Below are 23,002 nucleotides of genomic sequence, written 5' to 3'. Positions count from 1 at the left end.
CTTCTAAGGGGAATCTTAATTCTAGGTGATATCCTTTGCTTATTATGTCCAGGACCCACTGGTCCTTTATTTTGGCCCACTCCTGATAAAAGATCTGTAATTGCTCCCTACTTGGGGAATCATGGAGCGGGCCTGCTCCCCATCATTGTGCAGTTTTTTCACTAAGGGCGGGGGGGGGGGGGGGTTTCAGGGCTTCCCTTTCTTTGGAAAACTTCTATTCCCCTGAAATGGAAGAGACCTGCCTGGGCGAGAGATCTGGCCTCTACCGCCCCTCTGTCTGTACTCCCTAGGTAATTGTCTCCAGTTGCCTCCCCTTGCGACTCCTTAGGCTTTTCTTCCAGTAAACTTTGGGGCCCTCTATCTTCCCCAGTCTTTGACCATCCTCTCTAGGTTTTCTCCAAACAGAAGCTTCCTCTCCAAGGGAAGCTTCCCTAAACTGATCTTCGATGCTGAATCTGCCGCCCAATTGTTTACCCATAAAAGCAACCTAGCCATGACCTCTGTTGCTGCTAAATTCTCTGAAACTCTAATAAGGTCATACATAGTATCTGCTACATGGTTTAATGGAACTTCGGTATAGAAAAATTAAAAATAGATAAATAAGTGCCCCTTTAACCCCTCGATCATCTAACGGTCCAACTGACTCCCTCACAGGCTTTCTGCTTCAGATAAATTTTAAAAAGTTTTTACTGTGAGTTTTTGCCTCTACGGCAAACTTCTTTTCAAATTCTCTCTTAGCCTGTCTTATCAATGTTTTACATTTAACTTGCCAACGCTTATGCATTATCCTATTTTCTTCTGTTGGATCCTTCTTCCAATTTTTGAATGACTATCTTTTGGCTAAAATAGCTTCTTTCACCTCTCCTTTTAACCATGCCGGTAATCGTTTTGCCTTCTTTCCACCATTCTTAATGTGTGGAATACATCTGGACTGTGCTTCTAGGATTTTTTTTTTTTTTTTTTTTTTTAACAATGACCATGCCTCTTGCACATTTTTTACCTTTGTAGTTACTCCTTTCAGTTTTTTCTATTTTTCTCATTTTATCAAAGTTTCCCTTTTGAAAGTTTAGCACAAGAGCTGTGGATTTGCTTACTGTCCCCCTTCCAGTCATTAATTCAAATTTGATCATATTATGATCACTATTGCCAAGCGGCCCCACCACCATTACCTCTCACCAAATCCTGTGCTCCACTGAGAATTAGATCTAAAATTGCTCCGTCTCTTGTCAGGTCCTGAACCAATTGCTCCATAAAAATGTCATTTATTCCATCCAGGAACTTTATATCTCTAGTATATACCGATGATACATTTACCTAGTCAATATTGGGGTAATTGAAATCTCCAGAAATCAGCAGAAGCGACCTTGCACATAAGCAAGCACTCACATAAAGATAGTGCAAGAACAAAGATACAGTTCCATCCAAACTTCACAATTATTTTTATTGTAAGTTCAGGTATTTATAGTTCATTTAAGTAAGGCAACTCCAATCAAGTGAACGTGAAGAATATTTATAAAGTCCCCCGACGCGGTCCGCGTTTCGGGTGAGCTGCATCAGGAGGGACCACAGCGAAATTTTTAGTCTACAATAAAATAACATCAATCAAGAACGGAACAAAACAGGCTGCAAGTGAGAGATATAACATAGAAAATTCATACCTTTAGAGTTGACATCAGGAGCGCAAATGCCCCATACCAGTGACAGCCATTTAAATGAAAAAAGGCGCGAAAGAAAAGAGTTTCTCTCGCGAGATGCTGCAAGCGGTGAGTACACAGAACCACACATGCCAGATTAATGACCAATCAATAAAATAGATGCCATTCTATTTCCTTGTTTAGACCATTGGGTGAAACTGTGTCCAAGATAAAAATCCAACGCTGCTCCCTCCTACCTAATATCCCGGCGTAGTCTCCCCCCCGGTGAGGGTGTGGGACCACCTCCAGAACAAGGAAGGAGAGAGTAGCGACGGAGTGGCCAGCCTGGAGCCAATGTGCCACCAGAGGCTCGTCAATTCTACCAGATCTAATATTGCAGCAGTGCTCAATAATCCTTGTCTTAGTCATACGTGAGGTTTTACCCACGTACAACAAAGGGCAAGGACACTTGACCACATACACAACTCCTCTGGTGGTGCAATCAGTCCTAGAAGATAACTTAAACACTCGTCCAGTTTTAGGATGCACAAATGCTGTAAATAATTCCGTATGATGGCACATGGTGCAGTGGCCGCACGGGGAGTGTTCCCCTCTCATGTCTGATCGCAAATCACGTTCGTGCATTGCCATATGCACCAACTGATCCCGTAAGTTCGTTCCTCTTTTAAAGGTAAACCTAAGTGAACCATGCATGAGATCATTCAAAGAAAGAGCCACCCAGTGTCTTTTTATCATCTTGGCTACAGTTCTACTGACAATAGAAAAAGGGAGAATACAATTGAGAGATGTGTCATCAGAGGTTGTGGGTGGTGTAAAAAGCCACTCCCGGTGGGTATATAGTGCCCGCTTAAACGCCTTCTTTATAACCCTCGACGGATATCCCCTCTCTAAAAACCGAGTGGTCAAATTCTGAGCCTGTGCCAAGAAATCTGCACGATTTGAACATAATCTGCGAAGTCTCAGAAATTGCCCAGTCGGAATGTTGTCACGGAGTGCCCTAGGATGACAACTGTTATAGGCCAACAGGGTGTTCCGGTCTGTATCTTTACGGAATAGTGACGTCTCAAAGTGATCACCCTTCCAACAGATAGCCACATCCAAAAAGGACACATCTGTGGAGTGAATAGTAAAGTTAAATTGAATATGAGGATTCAGCGAATTTTACGTATTTTACTGCTTTTAAATCAGATTTAAATTTTTTTAGATTCTCCTGGAATTCCCCCAGTTGTTGATCAAATGATTCCGAAGGGCTGGAGCGTTGGATCAAATCCAGTTTTTGTGAAACTTCAGTTTGTAATGAGTCATGAAGGTCCCGATTGGTCTCTATAATTAAGACCATAAGGTCCAAGGAACACTTGTTCAAAATCTGATTCCAACGATTCATAAAAGCAGTATTGTCTGTATGGAGTCGCGGCTCTTTTTGTATGCGGAGACCGCGGGGTATACGGCGTACTCTACAATATTCTATAAGCGTAGCTGAATGTAGTCATTGGTCATTAATCTGGCATGTGTGGTTCTGTGTACTCACCGCTTGCAGCATCTCGCGAGAGAAACTCTTTTCTTTCGCGCCTTTTTTCATTTAAATGGCTGTCACTGGTATGGGGCATTTGCGCTCCTGATGTCAACTCTAAAGGTATGAATTTTCTATGTTATATCTCTCACTTGCAGCCTGTTTTGTTCCGTTCTTGATTGATGTTATTTTACTGTAGACTAAAAATTTCGCTGTGGTCCCTCCTGATGCAGCTCACCCGAAACGCGGACCGCGTCGGGGGACTTTATAAATATTCTTCATGTTCACTTGATTGGAGTTGCCTTACTTAAATGAACTATAAATACCTGAACTTACAATAAAAATAATTGTGAAGTTTGGATGGAACTGTATCTTTGTTCTTGCACTATCTTTATGTGGGTAATTGAAATCTCCCATTATTACCGCACTACCAATTTGGTTAGCTTCCCTAATTTCTCTTAGCATTTCACTGTCATTCTCACCATCTTGACCAGGTGGACGGTAGTATACTCCTATCACTATAGTCTTCCCGGACACAAGGAATTTCTACCCATAAAGATTCAATTGTGCATTTAGTCTCATGCAGGATGTTTATCCTGTTGGACTCTATGCCATCTCGGACATAAAGCGCCACACCGCCTCCCGGGTGCTCCTCTCTGTCATTGCAATATAATTTGTACCCCGGTATAGCACTGTCCCATTGGTTGTCCTCCTTCCACTATGTCTCTCAGATGCCAATTAAGTCTATCATCATTGACTGCTATACATTCTAATTCTCCCCATATTACTTCTTAGACTTCTGGCATTAGCATACAAACATTTCAAAGTGTGTTTTTTGTTTGTATTTTCATTCTGCTTTTTAATTGATAGGGATAAGTTAGAATTTTTTTTAGCTCAGGTGAGTTTTTAGTTACAGGCACTTGGACTACTTTTCTTATTATTGGAACCTCACTGTCGGGATGCCCTAATTCTAATGCATCATTAGTATTCTTTGAAGATACCTCTCTCCGAACCATGCGCTGCTGAGCGACTATCTGCTTTCCCCCTTGTTCTAGTTTAAAAGATGCTCTATCTCCTTTTTAAAGGTCAGCGCCAGCAGTCTGGTTCCACTCTGGTTTAGGTGGAGCCCATCCTTTCGGAAGAGACTCCCCCTTCCCCAAAAGGTTTCCCAGTTCCTTACAAAACTGAATCCCTCTTCCTTGCACCATCGTCTCATCCACGCATTGAGACTCCGGAGCTCTGCCTGCCTCTGGTGACCTGCGCGTGGAACAGGTAACATTTCAGAGAATGCTACCCTGGAGGTTCTGGATTTAAGATTTCTACCTAAGAGCCTAAATTTGTCTTCCAGAACCTCCCTCCCACATTTTCCTATGTTGTTGGTGCCCACATGTACCACGACAGCCGGCTCGTCCCCAGCGCTGACTAAAATCATATCTAGGTGACGCGTGAGGTCCACCACCTTCGCACCAGGTAGGCATGTTACCAGGTGACCCTCATGCCCACCAGCCACCCAGCTATCTACATTCCTAATAAACGAATCACCAACTATGACGGCCGACTTAACCCTTCCCTCCTGGGCAGTAGGCCTTGGGGAGAGCCTCGGTGCGAAAGGACAATGCACCACCTGGAGAGCAGGTCCTTGCTACAGGATCCTTTCCTGCTGCACCAGGTTGATGCTCTCCAATCATGAGACCCGATCCGGCGGCTGGTCCGGAGGCCTCGACCACGCCCCCGAGCCGGCGTCACGCCTCCGGCCCCGGCCCGAAATTTGTGCCGCCCGCCCGATACACCCCCTTTGCAAAGCCCCGGGGCTTGCGCGCTCCGCCAAGCCCATGCAAAATAGGCTCGGCGCGCGCAGGGGCCTTTTAAGAGGGTTACGCACATAACTTATGCGCGTAACCCTTTTAAAATCCGGCCCACAGTCTCTCAACTCATCTCATACATGCACACACACTCTACAGGCCCTCAGCCTCTCTCTCACCTCTGGGACTCCTCTTCACGGGTCGCTACGGGGCCTCTTCCTCTTCTCGGGTTGCTGCAACTTGGGATTTGTGGTGGCCCGCGGCGGCTGCTCCTCTTCTGCACGCGCTGATGCTCCTCCTCCTTCCTGCCCGTGCGGCTCCGGCAACGTTTTCTTCCGGGGTCGCGCGGGGAGGAGCACCTGCAGGCTTGAACGCGACCTTTTTCTTCGGGCCGTGGTGACATGAGCTCCACCATGGCCCTGCCAATCTGCCTGTGTGCTATGTGTCGCTGCTCAGCCGCCAGTGGGATGAGGTCCACCGGCGGCCACATGAGCTTCCCTGCACCCGGGGGCATTGGCTCCCCTTGGGATACCACTGCTCGCGGCACCCCAGGCCCAGGCCTAGTTCGCCTAGTGCTTCCACCGGCCCAGTATGTGTGTGAGAAATTGGAAGCTGGTTTGTATGAAAAAGGGATCATGTGTATGCAAGGGTACTAGCTGTGTGAAAGGATTTTGTGTTATGCGTGAGAGAGAGACATAGGTATGCGTGAGAGAAAGGAAGCTTGGGTGGGTGTGTATGCAAGAGAGAGGGACCCTATATGAGGGGATGTGTGTGTGCACGAGAGAGTGAGGGTGTGTGTATGTGCACTAGAGCAGTGGTTGTATTAGGACATACCTGACAGATAATACTTACAGGCATGATACACTGAATATTTGACCATCATGGGGCTAAATGTAAACATATTATACTCTGCATCCATAGAAACTCGTACACCCCTGCCCCCAAACTTTGAAAGCAGAGCTAGAATATTTCAAATACAACTCACCATATAAAAAAGATATTCTGATTCTGGTGCTATCTCACAGGCCGATACAGTACAGTGCGCTCCAACGGAGCGCACTGTTAGCCTGCTATTGGACGCGCGTTTTCCCTTACCCCTTATTCAGTAAGGGGAGAAAAACGTGCATCCAACCCGCGGCACCTAATAGCGCCCTCAACATGCAAATGCATGTTGATGGCCCTATTAGGTATGTGCGCGGGATACAGAAAGTAAAATGTGCAGCCAAGCCGCACATTTTACTTTCAGAAATTAGCGCCGACCCAAAGGTCGGCGCTAATTTCTTCCAGTACCGGGAAAGTGCACAGAAAAGCAGTAAAAACTGCTTCTCTGTGCACCCTCAGACTTAATATCATAGTGATATTAAGTTGGAGGTCCCGAAGAGTAAGAAAATTAAAAAAATTTGAATTCGGGCCGAAAAACGGACGCTCAATTTTGCCGGTGTCCGGTTTCCGAGCCCATGGCTGTCAGCGGGCTCGAGAACCGACACCGGCAAAATTGAGCGTCGGCTGTCAAACCCGCTGACAGCCGCCGCTCCTGTCAAAAAGGAGGCGCTAGGGACGCGCTAGTGTCCCTAGCGCCTCCTTTTGCCTGGATCTACTGCCGGGCCTAATTTAAATACGTATTTAAATACTTTACTGTATCGGCCCGTCAGTAAGAGAAACAAATTCCCCCTTATTACCAGGCACATTGTAAAATACAAAAAACTGAAAAAAATACTCAGCATGTGTCTAGCATAAAGTAGCAACCCTAACTCCAAGAACTCAACAGCAATAGCCCTACCTATGAAAAGGCAGCCATTCACAACCAGAGCATGTTTTATTGAGAATATGAGAATGCAACAAATAAAATTGATACAAATCCCTACACACTAGTAAAATACCTCACCTCAGTCACAGACAGATCTGACCTTCACCAAATACAGAATAAAAGACCACAAATTACAAATGCGGAGACAAAAAGTGGAATGGAAACCTGAAAAAGCCACTCTGCATGCAGTGCAGCTCTGGAAAGCTAGAAACAGAAATACATATCCTCCTATACTAAGCAAAGTACAACGATAGAAGAAATGCACATTCCCAGAACTGACATATTATGCCTCTTGCACCCCATCACTCCCCCTCCATCATCCTTCACTTTTCCCCAATTACTCCCATTCAATAATCCGTTCACACTCACATCCCTGCCCAGCATTCCTGACCTTCCACATCCTCGCCCAGCATTCCTGACCCTCCACATCCTCTTCCCTGTGCTCCCTCCCTACCCAGCTACCCCCACACTCCCTCTCCTTTACACCTCTATCTGCCCAGCATCCCAAACCTCCTTTCCCCCACCCTGCACAGAGTGAAGAGATCAGCAGCAGCATCACTCCCAGACTCAGCAGGGGAAGATAAAGTGTGTCTGTCCCATCAGGCCCAGAACAGCAGGAGCTGGCAATGTGCTCTGCTCTGGGTGAAGGAGGAAACAGCCTCCTACTTGTCCAGAAAGTGGAGAAGGAAGTGAGAGAAGCCAACCAACTCCCACTGGGGCTGATAAGGAGACAGCAGCCTTCTGCTGACCCTGCGACACACCTGTTGAGAACCACTGCACTAGAGAGTGGAAGCATGTGCTTGAGGGAGGGAAGGACAGAGGGAGCCTGTGTGAGGGGCAGTACTGAAAACGGGGTCAAACTTTGGGACTGGCGATAAGAGTGGAAGGGGTTGAGCCTAGAGGGGGAGGGGAGAGATACTGGCAGGTGGAGGAGTTGGGGCCTGAGGGGGCAAAGTGGCCTGAGGAGTAGGGAGAGTGAGTGGAAAGGACACTTACAGTAAATTTCTAGGGAAAATCTACATTGTAACCTATTATATGTCACTGTAACCTAAATTGTAAATAACTCTTCCTTGTAAAAATTTGATTCTTAAATGTTCCTGTAGCATCCAGTTACTTAATCCTTTTCACTGTACTCTAACCTCCAAGTTCACACCCTATTGCCCCCTCCCTCTTCTACCCTTTATACCTCACACACCAATTCTTTCAATTATATGTATCAGTTCTTTGTTCATTGTAAAGCCTGTTGCTGCTTTGTTTCTTGTCAACCGATGAGATGTTCCCGACCATCGGTATATAAAAACTATTAAATAAGTAATAACTTTTTTTCTGTATTAATTTAAAAATTACTTAAAGACTAATTAAATTGTGTTATTTTCATCAATATAAAGTTTGCAGAATTTTAAGTTGTTGTGCACAGAATTTTAAAGTTTGGGTTTTTTTGCACAGAATTCCCCCAGGAGTAAAAAAAACAAAAGTCACTATCTTAGGACACAATGAGAAATCTGTGTGAAGCAGAAGACTATACTGAAATACCATCCTACGAGTGAGACGTTTGCTCAGCAAGACACACAGACATGTCATGGCATGGACTGTCCTTGAGAAAATACTGGATCGTCATTCACCCGTGGGCGCTCTCTCAGCAAGAACAGGCCTGACTCCAACAGTACAGGTGCTGCCTTGCAGTATCGCCCGAAGGAATGGGTGACTTTACAGCAAGAAATTACACTCCCCTCTCAGACCCACACAAACAGAAAAATGTTCCTTCCAGACTGGGACTCCAAGGAGGAGGAGGGCCTGAGGAGCTCTGGCGCTGAGACGGGTAGCAAGGATAAGGAAGTGAACCTCAGCAGCTGCTAGCGTGCGAAATGAAAGTAAAAACTAAAATTAAACACTAATTTAAAAAAAACTATTAGTTGCAAGAATGAAAAACTGCATTTTTTTAAATAATAATAAGTGTTTTACCTTTATGGCAAACTCCTCCATGACAAACGCTAGTTCTAGAACAACTTGTTCTTGACTTCTCGTTCACCTGATTTGCTACAGCCGTATAACAAATAATCATATTGATGCCCAATTCATTTAATTATGCACACACACATATATATTGCTTAACCCAAAAATATTTAAGAACGTTAATTCAATAATTGCCCATTTTTTTTTTAAGATTAACGCATTCTTTTTCAACCTGCACAAGTAAAACTTTTTCAAACTTTCAGCATTGTACTGCCACTGTTAATAATAACCAGATTATGTCCGCAGTATCTTCAACAACCACAACATAAAAACGGGGGGGGGGGGGGGGGGACACGACCTCATGGCATTTACCTTCCACGACAGAAACCCGTAACTTCCTAGAGCCGAGTCCCGGCGCGGCCACAACTGCAGAAACCAGAAGAGCCGAGCGGCGGCCACGCCCGTGCCCACCCCCGCGGCGGCGAGCGGGGGAGGAGGGGCGCTCCTGCGGGAGCTGCTGCTTTAATGCGGGCGTGGAGCGCTATGGGGATGCTGCGGGGTGGTGGGGCACGATTGCACAGTAGAAAGATCAGATGGTTTTGTTTTTTTTCATAATATTGTTTAAAGCCTCGGACAGTTGAGAGCTCCAGGCTGGTATGGGGTTTTCCCTCCCCTATTGACGTGGTTTGCTGATAAAATTTCAGCTGACAGCTGGAGACTTTGTATCAAAAATGCTTTGCAGGGGAGGGGCGGGTTTCAGGCCCACGGAAATCCCATGATAGCCGCGATTGGAAATTAGGTGCAGCAATGAATGTATATAAACGCTACACGGCTAGCACAGGCTTGTACGTTTCTGAATATGAGCAGTCGCAAAACACGGGGGTATCTGGTTGCACGCATATAGAGGGGCGTTAATTTCAGCCTGGAGGAAAACCTGCACGCTTTGACGATGTTTTAGAAGTCTGGATACGCTTTAAAAATAAAGGTAAAACACCTTTGCAGATACAATTGTAAGTCAGAGAAGCAGTTGTGGCGTTAAGGCTCTTGATCCCTGGACAAAAGCGATATTCTGAGGCTTTAAAGACTTAATTTTGATGGCCTATGTTTCAATTAGTTCTTACCTGCGCATTGGGGCCGATGCAATATAAAGCGCGGAAAGCGGGCACTGGAAAGTCAGTGTCCGCTTTCCTAACACGCGCATGACGCCCGCAAGACTCAAATTAGGGGGTCGCGCTAGCAAGGAGGCACAAACATGACCCCGCTGCGGCTGCCGCTTATGAGGACCGAGTTTTTTTTTTTTGTTTGTTTTGTTTTTTTGTTTACCTGTGCTCATTTATTAACGCCTGCTCCAGGCAAGCGCTAATTTCTTCCGGCACCGGGAAAGTGCACAGAAAAGCAGTAAAAACTGCTTTTCTGTGCACCTGCTTTTCTGTGCACCCTCTGACTTAATATCATGGCGATATTAAGTCTGAGGTCCCGAAAAGTAAAAAAAAAAATTTGAATTTGGCCCGTGGCTGTCAGGCCGAAGACCGAACGCTCAGTTTTGCCGGTTTCCGAGCCCGTGGCTGTCAGCGGGCTCGAGAACTGACGCCGGCAAAATTGAGCGTCGGCTGTCAAACCTGCTGACAGCCGCCGCTCCTGTCCAAAAAGGAGGCGCTAGGGACACCAGCGTGTCCCTAGCGCCTCCTTGTGCCCGTTTTTACCGCCGGGCCTAATTTAAATACAGAATCGCGTGCACCGGCGAGTGGACTTTACTGTATCGGCCTGAATGTGCTTGTGACTCCAGACACATTTTTTTGCATGCGGAATGAATGAGTAATAGCCTCATTCACATGTATTTGCATGCGATGAGCGCTATTACATTCACTCCGCATGGGACATGCATTAAATAGGTGCTAAACCCCCTATTGCATTAGGGGGTGGATTAGCGCTTATTTAACCTGCTTGGTAGTGCAGGTTATACAGTGTGCTCGGCTGAACTCACTATTGCATTGGCCCCATTGTCTTTCCTGGAGTCCTGAGTAGGATTGGTTCCTCCTTCCAGCAGATGAAGATGGAGGGCAAAATGTTTTGACCTGATGCCTCTTCATATATATATATATATATATATCCAGGTGCAGCAGGGAAGGCATTAGTAGTATCTTGCCCAAACTGAAGGATATGCTTCTTCTGGAATTTGATAAAAAGATATTGTAAATGATATTTAGACCTCAGATCTCTAATCGGAAATGAATAGGAATGAGCATAATCTAATCTCTGCTCACTGTCCCTGGGTCATGTTTGCGGCTGTTCAGTGAAAAGGAAAAGAGAGAGAGCCCTCTGATTCTTATACTCTACTGTCTATCTTCTTTCATTTCATTATACTCACGATTAAGAATGCAACCAAAACAAATTTTGTGTTCCTGATCCTTTCTCAGTGTGGGTTCTGGATTAGTTTCTAAGGACTCCAAGAAAGACAGCAGGTAAGAACTAATTGAATCTTCCTCACTGTCCTGCAGACCAGTTCAGACAGACAGGATGTGCCTAAATAGTAAATCCTATCTAAAGTCCCACCTTTTTTGAAGCTGCTTTTAAACCTTAGGCCTGATAGTTAATGTGGTTAAAAGTAGACAATCTTTCTTTTTCTATTCTTTGCTTTTTTAATCATTGACTTACATAAGAAATTTCCATGCTGGGTCAGACCAAGGGTCTATCAAGCCCAGCATCCTGTTTCCAACAGCGGCCAAACCAGGCCACAAGAACCTGGCAATTACCCAAACACTAAGAAGATCCCATGCTACTGATGCAATTAATAGCAGTGGCTATTCCCTAAGTAAACTTGATTAATAGCCGTTAATGGACTTCTCCTCCAAGAACTTATCCAAACCTTTTTTGAACCCAGCTTACTTTATGAAATGCCCCTAGTCTCTTGTCCTGTATGTTTGTTGTATAGATTGTAAGCTCTATTGAGCAGGGACTGTTTGTGTGTTTGTACAGCATTGTGTATGTTGTGTAGCACTATAGAAATGATGAATAGTAGTAGTACTTATCGCAGATGGGAGTATTCTAGAGCTGCTTCTAAGATTCCCATGGTGAAGGCTGTATTGCCTCTCGAAGATTCATCCTGTAGGGGCCAATGCAGTAAGACATGCGTATGAAAACGGGTGCTCATATTGAGCGCCTATTTTCCTAGCATGCACACGGCCACATCTCCTAGGCACCCGATGTGGTATTTAAATGAGGGGACTGCGTAAAAAAGGCCGCGCTGGGGAGAATTGTGCATCCCTAGCACTCAAACGCATCAGGCATCCACAGTTGCAACAAGCATTCAGTACAAGTGTTCGTTTTTATCTTGCTTCTGGCCAATTTTGCTAGGTGTCTAAGCTGGGTGTCTTAACTGAGTGTCCAGAAGAATTTTTCTATTTCCAAAATTGAATTACAAATTCCCAGTACTAAGATATGGGTCCAGATCATAGATTTCTACACATAGATCTGAATATATTAATGAGTTCTAAAAGTAGATCCTAAGTCCGGGTGTTTAACTCCTCTCAACATGGGTCCTCTCAACATAAGCCCAACAAAAGATATCTTCGTTTCACCTTACAAGAAGGCTTCCTCAGGGACTGAATATTATCAAAGCTGTTTAACATGTTCCATATCCATTCACTAAAATATTAAAGTTACAATTTCAATTTACACGATTGAAACAGCCGGATAGTATCAATCCTTATGACAAGAGATGATACCTAAAAACCTACCTCATATAGATACAAAACATCTCAGGTTTCAATCCATTACTTTTGTGACATAAACAGAGAACTGCTTTTAAATACACACAGGTCAAAAGAGCACACAGTTATCTTCAATAGCCCGTGTCTGTAAACAGAAATAATAAAAAGACAGACTCGTTACGACTATCAAACTTGAAATATAACTAACACACCACCACCAAATGTCATACCTAAAACATTTCAAATGCAAAGCAATTTACTTAATTCATCTATAAACCAGTGAAGTTAACCTCTTTCCCCGGCACGCCGAAAAACTAAAAGGCTGAAGGCAAAAGTGCTTGCCTGCTGCGCTGCACCACAGGGTCAGGAACTCTCCTCACATACTCAACTTTAAAGCAAATTCTATATGGAAACAGAAAAAATAAATAAGCATAGCATTCCACGATAACCTAAAAATTGCCTACTTTTTACAGCACTCCATTCCATTCTGTTTGTTCAGGACTACCATACTCGCGCATAATCAGTCGTGACGCATTACGTCGGGCACCAAACGTTGTATCTGATTCTGTTATCCAAAACTTTATATAAACGGAACAATCAATGCTAACTAATCCTTATATGAGATCCCTCATATAGAAAGTATAGGCACCTGCGAAACAAGCAAAGCTAAACACAACCCTAAGGGAATTAACCCTTGCATCCCCAATCACTCTCCTGCAGAAACCTCCAAGAGATCTCACATTTCATGCACAGGCACAAAACATTAATTTAAAAGAACGCATTCCATTCAATAGGCCCGTTCAAACCAAGCGGGGCTGCCGTGCGCCAGTTGAACATAAAGCGCTGTTCGGATTTCCTAAGGGCTGTGGACAAATCCCCTCCCATTTTTTAATATAATTTGTTTGATGACAAAAAAATATCAGATTTCATTAAGGGAATGGTTCTTTTCCACCCAATGATCTACCAAAGGGGCATGTTCACATACAGATTTAATACGACTATGATGTTCAATGATCCTTAAGCGAACTGGCCGAGCAGTTTGCCCAATATAGATCAAATTACAAGGACATATTATGGCATATACCACACCACTAGTGTTGCAAGTGAATAATTTGGGAATTCTGTAAGGGTATTTTAAATGAGGATGCTGAAAATACTGACACACAAGTGTGAGAGAACATACCGAGCACGACCCACATGGGGTTTATCCATAAGCCTGATTACCATCTGCAACTTCATTCCTATTTTTTAATTTTGCATGTAATGATTGACATTTTTTAACTGCAAAAATAGGGTTTTCTGTAAAACAAGGTACTGAAGATAGAATATGCCAATGTCTTAGAATAGATTTTTTTAACTTCTGACAATTTTGTTGAAAAAGGGATGGTGCAAATGGTACGGGCAGGTCTATCCTTTGGACTTTGAATCAAGAAATTTATCTGTCCGTACCATTTGCACTATCCCTTTTTCAACAAAATTCAGAAGTGTGAGTGTGTTATTTTGTTTAATAAATGCTATACACATTGTGAATGTGTCATCTCTCTGTTTTTGTGTGATATACTAACATTTAAAAAAGCTGGCCAGTTTCAGCCTTCTAGTAAAACTATTATTAAAATTATTTGATAACCTTATTCAACTAGTTTTTCTATATGGATATGAGTGAAATCTGTAATCTATACAGAAAGGGACAGAATCTCAATATAAATCCTGCACCTTCAGTTCTGTCTAACACTCTGCATCCACAGAAATTTCCCCAGTAATGGGTTTTGAATGTTTCCCCTTACAACTCACTATACAAAAAAAAAAATAATTTCAAATTCTGATGTCGCTTCCATAACAGGAACAAACACCTTCCACTGCCCCACACTTTGTGAAGTAACATAAAACCTTGCAAAAAAAGACACTCTAAATCTATATAGCAATCCTATCATAAGATAGCAGTAATGCTAAGGACTCAAACAGCAACAGCCCTACCTGTGAAAAAACAGCACTGTAAATATTACACTGGATCCCCAAATACCAATACAGAACTTACTGGTGAAATGAAACAAACCCGATTGCTAGAGATCCCTACAAAGATACTGTGTTAGGGATGTGGACCCTTGTACGGTGGTGTAGTTGACACTTTGCAGCAGATACAAAGTCAACACCATAAAGCACCCACAGGTGTCATGGATGTTAGCCCTTTGGCTGTGGTGTGGTTGATGCAGTCTAACAGGTGAACCCACTAGGCCACGCCAACAGCAGGTGGACTCACTCTTATAAGGCCTAGAGCTTCACCTCACCAGCCCCGTTCCCTGCAATTTGAGCCCTTGGGTTCCAGGGGCCGACTGGGCTTAGGCGTCGCAGGCGAGGGACCTGTGAGGCGCAGTCAGACAAAGTCAATTAGCAGGCTGAGTTCAGAGCAGGCAGTGAGCAAGCGCTGTTGAGGGTCCAGGCCAAGGTTGGGGCAGGTGGAGATCGGGCAGCACAAAGGTCCAGGCCAAGTTCAGAGCAGGAGGTGGTCCAGAAGTAGAATCCAAGGGCAAGGTCAAAACCAGAAATCAGATAGAGATGGACACAGACAAGACAAGGGCAGAGCACAAAGGACCAAGACACAAGGCAAGGAAACAGTGAGACAAGACAACAAGGTGGGACAAGGCAAGGTAACAAGGAGGCAAGGCAAAGCATGGAGATAGTAAGCAACTCGCACTGCAAGAGCCGTTGCTGAGGCAGGGAATTGCTTAGGGGTGTGCATTCGGATTGACCGCATTAGTAAAACGCTACTCATATTTTTTTTTAACTTAAAAAATTGATTCGACATAAACGATCGGATTTCCCACATATCCAACATAGATATGTTGGATATGTGGGAAATCGCGATTGTTGAGCCAAAATAAAAATATAAACCCCCTCACCCTCCTTAATCCCCCCCCCAGACTTACCACAACTCCCTAGTGATCGAGCGAGGAGTGAGGACGTCATTTCTGCAATCCTTGGCGAGAAGCATGTGACGTCGGCGGCACGTCGAGTGACGCCGGCGTCACTCGACAGTGACGTCGGCGCCACGTGATTCCCGGCTCGTTCGCGCCGGACGGCTCGTTCGGCCCAAAAAGAACTTTTGGCCAGCTTGGGGGGGCCTCCTGACCCCCCCAAGCTGGCCAAAAGTTCTTTTTGGGCCAAACGAGCCTTCCGGCGCGAACGAGCCGGGAATCACGTGACGCCGGCGTCACTCGACGTGCCGCCGACGTCACATGCTTCTCGCCAAGGATTGCAGAAATGACGTCCTCACTCCTCGCTCGATCACTAGGGAGTTGTGGTAAGTCTGGGGGGGGGATTAAGGAGGGTGAGGGGGTTTAAATTTTTTTTTTGCACATATGTACATATACCCAACTCATTGGATTTTTTTTATGTCCATATTGGCCGCAAGTGGGACCCCCTTTCGGACATAAGAAATATGAACATAAAATTTTGCTCTGCACATCCCTGGAATTGCTGTGTCAGCAGTGCTTATTTAGGGCCAGGCGTGTGATGTCATCACAGGGCACAATGGGAACTTTCCACCGCGGGCCCTTTAAGAATTGGTGCGCTCAGCTAAGCAGGGCCCAGGAGGAGCAGGAAGCTTGTTGGCTTCTCTGAGGGGTGGCGTCGGGGTGAGTGTGGCTAGTCATGGGACATCCCACGGCCAGCCAAAACATTACAACAGGAATTTCAAAATGAAATCCCAGTACATGTTGCTTGCTGGCTCCACTCTGTCCCTTACAGCTTTGTGTCCCCTCTCCCAGTCACACCCTCCCCACACACAATTAAAAATGACGCATTTATAATATTTTAAATGAAAAGAATCTCAGTCTTGAGGTAAAAATGTCTCATTCAGCAACGTGTATATTATATCTACATGCACTATTGTGCAGCCAACCAGAAAAACCTGCAGTAAAGCAAATTAATAACTTAACACCCATTTCGTATTTGGCCTATGGTGTCTTGGGTAGGGGCTTGGCCTTCAAAGCAATGAGTAAACTGAATTACATCCTCCCATATCAAAATATCAATAATTTCCAGCACTCAAACTAAATATTACAACAGGCTCTAAAGCACCAATACACCTTCTATTAGGAAGACAGAACAAGCCAGGCTACTGTAGATCCCTACACACAAATTACAAGATATCAGAATACCTTAACTCAGTCACACATACAGAACGCAGACCCTCACCAAATACAGAATAAAGAGATCAAAAAGTATAAATAGAAACATGCAGACAAAGGGGAAATGGAAACCACAGCAAGCCAGACTCTGTATGCAGTGCAACAATGGAAAAACAGAAACATCACCATTCCTCATAAAACATCAAGCAATAAAATCAAGAAATATAACACATCAATCATAATAGTAAAACTATACCGATACAAAGAATAAATATTTCACAACAGCCAACGAACATCCAATAATTAAAAACTCATAAAACTTTTCCAAACACCAATAAAATATTTCAAAACAGCAGGCACATCAAATAGTATCCAATAATTACAAATAATAAGGATTATAGAAATCCCTAGCTTTCCAACCTTTTGAGTTCCAGATGCCCCAAGATTGCTGTGGATTAGCAGAGGGAGAGTAGGGAGTTGTCGCGAATACACTCACATTTGCATGCTCGCGCTCTCTCTCACACACATGCTGTCACATTCACATACTCGTTTGCTCTCACATGCTCAGTCACACACACTCAAGCACTCTCACACGCTCAGTCTCACATACACATTCAAACGCATGCTCTTTCACATGCTCGGTCAGACACACACAAATGCTTTCTCACTTTCCCCCCCTCTGGAAGCAAAAGGAGCAGCGGCAGAAGCTGCTTCCTTCGGTCCCATCAGATCTTTCTTCTAGCCTCCAGCCCCACTACTCCTGTTGGGAGGGAAGGCCCTGCCAGCGGGCCACACGCGCGCGCACACATGTGTTGTCTCTTAAATGCTCAGTCACACACACACACACACACACACACGTGCTCGCTCACATGCTCAGTCATATATACATGCACACTGCCTCACATCCTTAGTCACATACATGCAATCTTTCACACACACAAATGCTTTCTAACTTGTTCCCCCCCCCCTCCCCCCGGAAGCACAAAAACAGAATCAGAAGCCTCCTCCTTTGGCTTATCAGACTTTTCTTGTAGCCTCTAAACCCTCTGTACCTGCTCCTGATTGTGGGGAAGGAAGCTGCTGCTTCCTGCCAGTGGGCTGCGCTTCTTCTCCTGCTCCTGACTGCCAGGGGTTGCCGATGCTTCTTTTTCTGGTCTGTGCGCCGCACTGCTCTTCCTGCTCCCAGCTGGAGGGGTGGGGGGAGGGCAGATGACACTACTTGCAGCCCTTTAGGCCGCGCTGCTCCCCCCTGCTTCTTTTTCTGGCCCCGTGCGCTGCGTGCCTCCCGACTAGAGGAGGGGAAGGCCAATTTAGCTTCTCGTGGCCTCATGCGCCATACTGCTTCTGACTGCAGTGGGGGCGGGGAGAACCACCTGCGCGGGCCTCCTCTGAGCTGGGCGCCACCGTTGTCCTCATTTTCTCTCCACTTCAAGGACAGCCCTGAGGGAAGGGGGGGGGGGGGGCGCCACACTAGGAGCAGACGCAGCAGTTCTTCCTTCCCCGGGAGGCAGAGCTCTGGCCTCGAGGACCAAGAGCTGGATCCTGGGAGGAAAGGAAGTGGCTTTTCATCCGCATTGTGAGAGATTGATTGGTGCTCCCTGGTGGATAGTGCCTATGGCCAAGGCCATGTCGACCGTAGGCTAGCTATGGCTATGCAGAATCTCACCTTGGTCAAACAAGCTGAACATATTTATTTCCAAACATTTGCTATTCCACCTTTTTCAAAAAAAAAATGGTCTCAAAGTGGATTATAATAACATTAAGGGTTAAGCTGCAGGTACAATAACTTACAGTTGGAGGTCATGTGAGGTCAATAGTGAAGCAGGTGTCCAGTTAAAGTGGTTCTTTCTTTGGTGAAGAATCAAGAGGAAGGCCCGGTTGAATAGAGAAGGCTATGCCTTTTCTGGAAAGTGAGGCAGGACGTCTCGAGGCAGAGAGATGGTGGTATCTTGTTTCAGATTTTAGGTGCAAAGCAGCTGAATTCCCTCTTGTGCTGGTCAGTTTGGCAGAAGACAGAGAAGGGACAGAGAAAAGGGCCATTTGAGAGGATTGGAGTTCCCAGGTGGGGTTGTAGGGGGGGGGGGCGGCAAGAAAAAGGGAGTGATTCTCGGGGGGGGGGGCCTTATTTATTCACACATTTTAAAGACACAGAGGATTTTGAATTTTATCCTTTCTTTGACTGGTGTATTTGGAATAGGATGGGACTTATGTGGTCCGAGGATTTGGCTCTGACCAGAATTCTGGCTGCAGTGTTCTATAAGAGAAGCGTTTCAGGCAGATTTGTGTTGTGATCACCCCATGTACTATGGTAGCTAGGTTGTGCTTGTCAAGGTAGTTGCGCAGTTGGCGAATTTGGCATAAATGCATAAAAGAGGTTCTTACCATCTTGGAGATGTATGATTCCATCATGAGGTTGTGATCAAATTCAATGCTGAGACTACAAACTGATTGCTTGGGATGCAGGGGGGTTCCTGATAGCAAAGTTAGAATTCATAGGGGATGATTTTGGCAGCTTAGTCAGAAAAGTGTTGTGTTCGTGCCTCTTCTCGCCCCCTCGCTCCACCCTCTCTACCTGGGATGCGACTCCCTTCGGCTCTGACAGACAATGCAGCCGTGGCTTTTCTCCGTCTCTTGGTCCCGGTTCCCCCAGGCTGGCCTGACACTATGGATCCGCCATGTTCCTGGTGACGTAAAGGCGCGTGCGCGCTCCAGACTTTGTACCAGCAAGGGCGCAAACTCTGGGGCGTCCCCCCCCCTCCCCCATAGTGACGTCATCCATTTGCACTTTAAAAGGTTTTTGTTTGCTAACCTCTAACAAGTTAGCAAGGAACTCCAATGGGACTTGCTTCGGCAGTCCACGATACTTGCAACAACGATCCGAGTCAGCCGGGGAACCCGTCCCCACTGCTCGGCCTTTTCAAACTTACCAGGAGTACCCGCTCCACGGGGGCTCCACTCTCTCTTCTTGATTTCAGATTGCCAGAACACTCGGAAGACTCCTCGTTGCCTGGAAGCGATCGCGGACGTGAACACAGTGAGTTCTAGGGATGTGAATCGTGTGCCCTATCGTCTTAACGATTGAAATCATCTGGCAGGAGAAGAAAATCGTGTTGGCACGATTTTTTAGTTAAAAAATCGTTAAAAATCGTTTTTTCCGATTAGTGCGCACTAACTCCTGTTAGTGCGCACTAATTGGAAAAAACTAACAGAAAATGATACAATTTGACACTTTTCAGGTCAGTTAAGGTCAGTTTAGGAATGAATATGTATTCCTATTGGCTGCCCTCTTATTTATTCATGTTACCAAGGTTCCCACTGATAGTATATGGGGGATGGGAAATGGAAACAGTTGGTAGCTTGACAAAAAAAGTAATGTGATCAGTCAATGTGACTAGAACTTGTGCCCTAACCCTGATACCAGGGGTGTTGTGATCTTCCTGCACACAGTGCCCTAACCCTGGCACAAGCTGGAGTGAATGTGTGCAGTAAAGGAGACCTGCCTTTTCCACAAGCTGGAGTCAATGTGTGCAGGAAAGGAGACCTGCCTTTTCCCCAGCTGAAGTCAGTGTGTGCAGTAAAGGAGACCTGCCTTTTCCACAAGCTGGAGTCAATGTGTGCAGGAAAGGAGACCTGCCATTTTCCCCAAGCTGGAGTCAATGTGTGCAGGAAAGGAGACCTGCCTTGTCCCCAAGCTGGAGTCAATGTGTGCACATAATGCAATGCACAGGAAGCAATGATGTGACTGCTGGAGTGGTGCACTGCCTGCCTACCTAGGCATTTCACGTGCCTGCTAACAAAAATAATAAACAAGTTCTAGTCACATGAGTGATGATCATCACATTACCTTTTTTGTCAAGCTTCCAACTGTTTCCATTTCACATCCCCCCAACCATTACCTCAGTGGGAACCTTGGTAACATCAATAGATAAGAGCACAGCCAGCCAATAGGAATACATATTCATTCCTAACTGACCTTCACTGACCTGGAAAGTGTCGATTTGTATCATTTTCTGTTAGTGCGCACTAACTGGGAGTTAGTGCGCACTAACTCCCGTTAGTGCGCACTAACACGATTTAACGATTTTTAACGATAAATCGTTAGAATTTCTATTGTATTGTGTTCTATAACGATTTAAGACGATATTAAAAATATCAGACGACAATTTTAATCGTTGAAAAACGATTCACATCCCTAAGCAAGTGTAATTGTATCCCGGTAGTTTTGGTGAAAGAATTTTTAAAGTGACCTTACGCGTGTAAGATTGCTTTGAAAACTGGTGTGACTTATGCATGTATTGATACAAATTGCCACCACCCTCTGGACATGTAGTATTTTTCCTTCTGACCTTTATTTATTTACTTATTAATTAGATGAAATAACTTTCCAGGAAATTTGCTGGTGAAAGGCAATTTTGTTGGTTTCTAAGCTCTAGCCTCCCCTTTCCACAAAACCCGATTTACCAAGTGAACCAGTGAAAACTGAGTGCTTCTTACGAAGCTGGAGATTTCACTCTGCTTATCTTGGTTCTCCCTCCGTCTAGCACCACTGAGGATCCAAGGAATCCACGCAGTTCATTTCATGCTCACAAAGCTCCGCTGGTTTGGAATCCTTACAATGCATTTCATCGCCCCTGATTGATTCTACCCCCAAGCCCTGAACACAGTAACTGTTATTGCTCAGCTGCTGTAACTGAGCAGAACATTTAAATAAGAATCTAATAAACAACTGACTGCCAGACACCACATAAGCACAGGCTGAATGGGCAGACCTTTGTACTAGCATTCCTCCCCGCACTCCGATGTGGCTGGACACAGATCCCCGATTTATAAATGTCCAAAGTGATGGCAGCAACCATATTAGCAGTACAACACAAGGAGTCAAAGACGACAACTGCAGGCTGGTGGAGCTGCTTGGAAAGCTGCCATATTCCACTGAAAACAATCAAAGACAAGAAGTATTCTGTTATTACCTAAAGATACTGTCTTTGCTCGTGATCTTTTGCTCCTGCTGTTTTCTTTTTCCACAGAAGAGTCGGACTTTCTGAGGATTCTTTTCTCTGAATTGTTGGTTAAAAATATGCAAAGCCTCTGCAAGTTCCTAATGCCAGAAACAAATCTCTGTCTGTGCCCTAGTCAATTATTACCTTGCAGGGCCGACACTGTTTCAGAATTGTGGGTGAGGCTTAGCAGGTCAGAGGCCCTATGTGCGATAGTTGCTATTGAAAGGCTTGGTTTATGCCCAGTGTGCTGGATTCTGGTCTCGCCCTCATCCCTACCATTTCTCCTGCCTCCTTTGTATTTAGGGAAGGTTTTGTGTGTGTGTGTGTTTGAAAGACAGATGGTGGACTGGAGTGCATCACATGACCTGATGCAGGAGGAGGAGCAGAGAGGAATTGTGAGGATGTTGATATGAAGGGTAGGTTTATTCTGATTGTAGACAAAGGTGGTTTCTCGTAAGTCTGAAACCTGAAATATTAACTCCAATATGCATTTGAATTATTTTTTAAATCCCTGGCACAAAATCTCAGCTCCCCCCAGCCCTTCAGAGCAGTCTCCATTCGCATCTGACTTTATGCTCACTTTGAATTTTTAATCACTCTTTTCAGGTATGTTAAGACTGGGGACAATTTTAAAATTAACTGTGGATCTACAAGCAGGGGGAATGTGTGTACTTTATACTCACATTCTTTACAGCTAAAAGCACAAAATCTGCATGTTAAAGAGGGCAATCTTCAGCCAGCAGGTCTTATCCAGTTCATGGGAGGCTTTGATCTGGCTTGCAACAGCAAGACTGCGCCCGACACACAGTGGCAACAGCATGTCCCTGCTGCTCGAAAGGGACATCCACATCTGGAAGTGGTGTCGCCACTTGACTCTCGGGCAGTTGTAACTCCTCAAACTGGAATGAAACTCAGGAGGGACCTTCATTGGCTCCATCCCCTCCCCCACACACCTGAACTGGGCCCTCAGTGCAGCCATTGGGTCCAAAAGATTTCTCCCACCCGTGCTTTGGAGAAACTGTCAGCCTTTTATGGGCTGAAAGTGGCACCTCATTTGCACTGCCATTGGTTGGCAGGTGAAGAAAAGTCAAATAACCTCTTTTTCTTTTATTTTTGCATTGAAAAAGGAGAAATCATTATTTACTACACAATGATATTTACTTTTGATTCTAGATTTTCAAAATCGTGCCTGCTCATGTACATTTTTTTGAAGGTTAGAATCCAAGTTTCTATCCGAGCACTAATATTGAAAGTGTACCTGCAGGGTCAGCCTGGTGGCTGAGCAGCAGTCCCTTTTCTTCCTGCTAGACCTGCTTGGGTTTTCCCCATTCCTTAGCTTTCAGAGACAGAGGTCACACCCCACTTATGATGTTACTCTTTTGCATAAAAGGGAAAGTAGGCAGAGGTAGCTGCAAACATGGGTAGAATAACTCATTGT

General features: G+C 45.1%; 1 protein-coding gene across 4 annotated transcripts in view; it reads right to left on the bottom strand.

Moving 5' to 3' along the window:
- The window catches only part of BCL2L14 (BCL2 like 14), a 64,092-nt gene extending 42,233 nt beyond the window's left edge, over nucleotides 1-21,859 (bottom strand). Inside the window, exons 1-2 of one of the 4 annotated variants that reach the window (XM_029599792.1) lie at nucleotides 21,535-21,859; nucleotides 18,356-18,557 (exon numbers count right to left, since the gene is read on the bottom strand). In XM_029599792.1, the coding sequence (XP_029455652.1) occupies nucleotides 18,356-18,368 (13 nt within the window). In that variant the 5' untranslated portion in view covers nucleotides 18,369-18,557; nucleotides 21,535-21,859. Of the gene's footprint in view, nucleotides 1-8,736; nucleotides 8,968-9,099; nucleotides 9,248-18,355; nucleotides 18,558-21,534 lie in introns of those variants that run through there. The other 3 variants (XM_029599795.1, XM_029599793.1, XM_029599791.1) reach the window with 3 other exon arrangements.
- Between the last annotated feature and the right edge of the window lie 1,143 nt (nucleotides 21,860-23,002).

The sequence above is a fragment of the Rhinatrema bivittatum genome, chromosome 4 (assembly GCF_901001135.1).
Source record: "Rhinatrema bivittatum chromosome 4, aRhiBiv1.1, whole genome shotgun sequence".
In the NCBI taxonomy this organism is placed as follows: domain Eukaryota; kingdom Metazoa; phylum Chordata; class Amphibia; order Gymnophiona; family Rhinatrematidae; genus Rhinatrema; species Rhinatrema bivittatum.
Note: the sequence above shows the minus strand (reverse complement) of the source record. Positions and strands in the feature narration are given on the sequence as shown.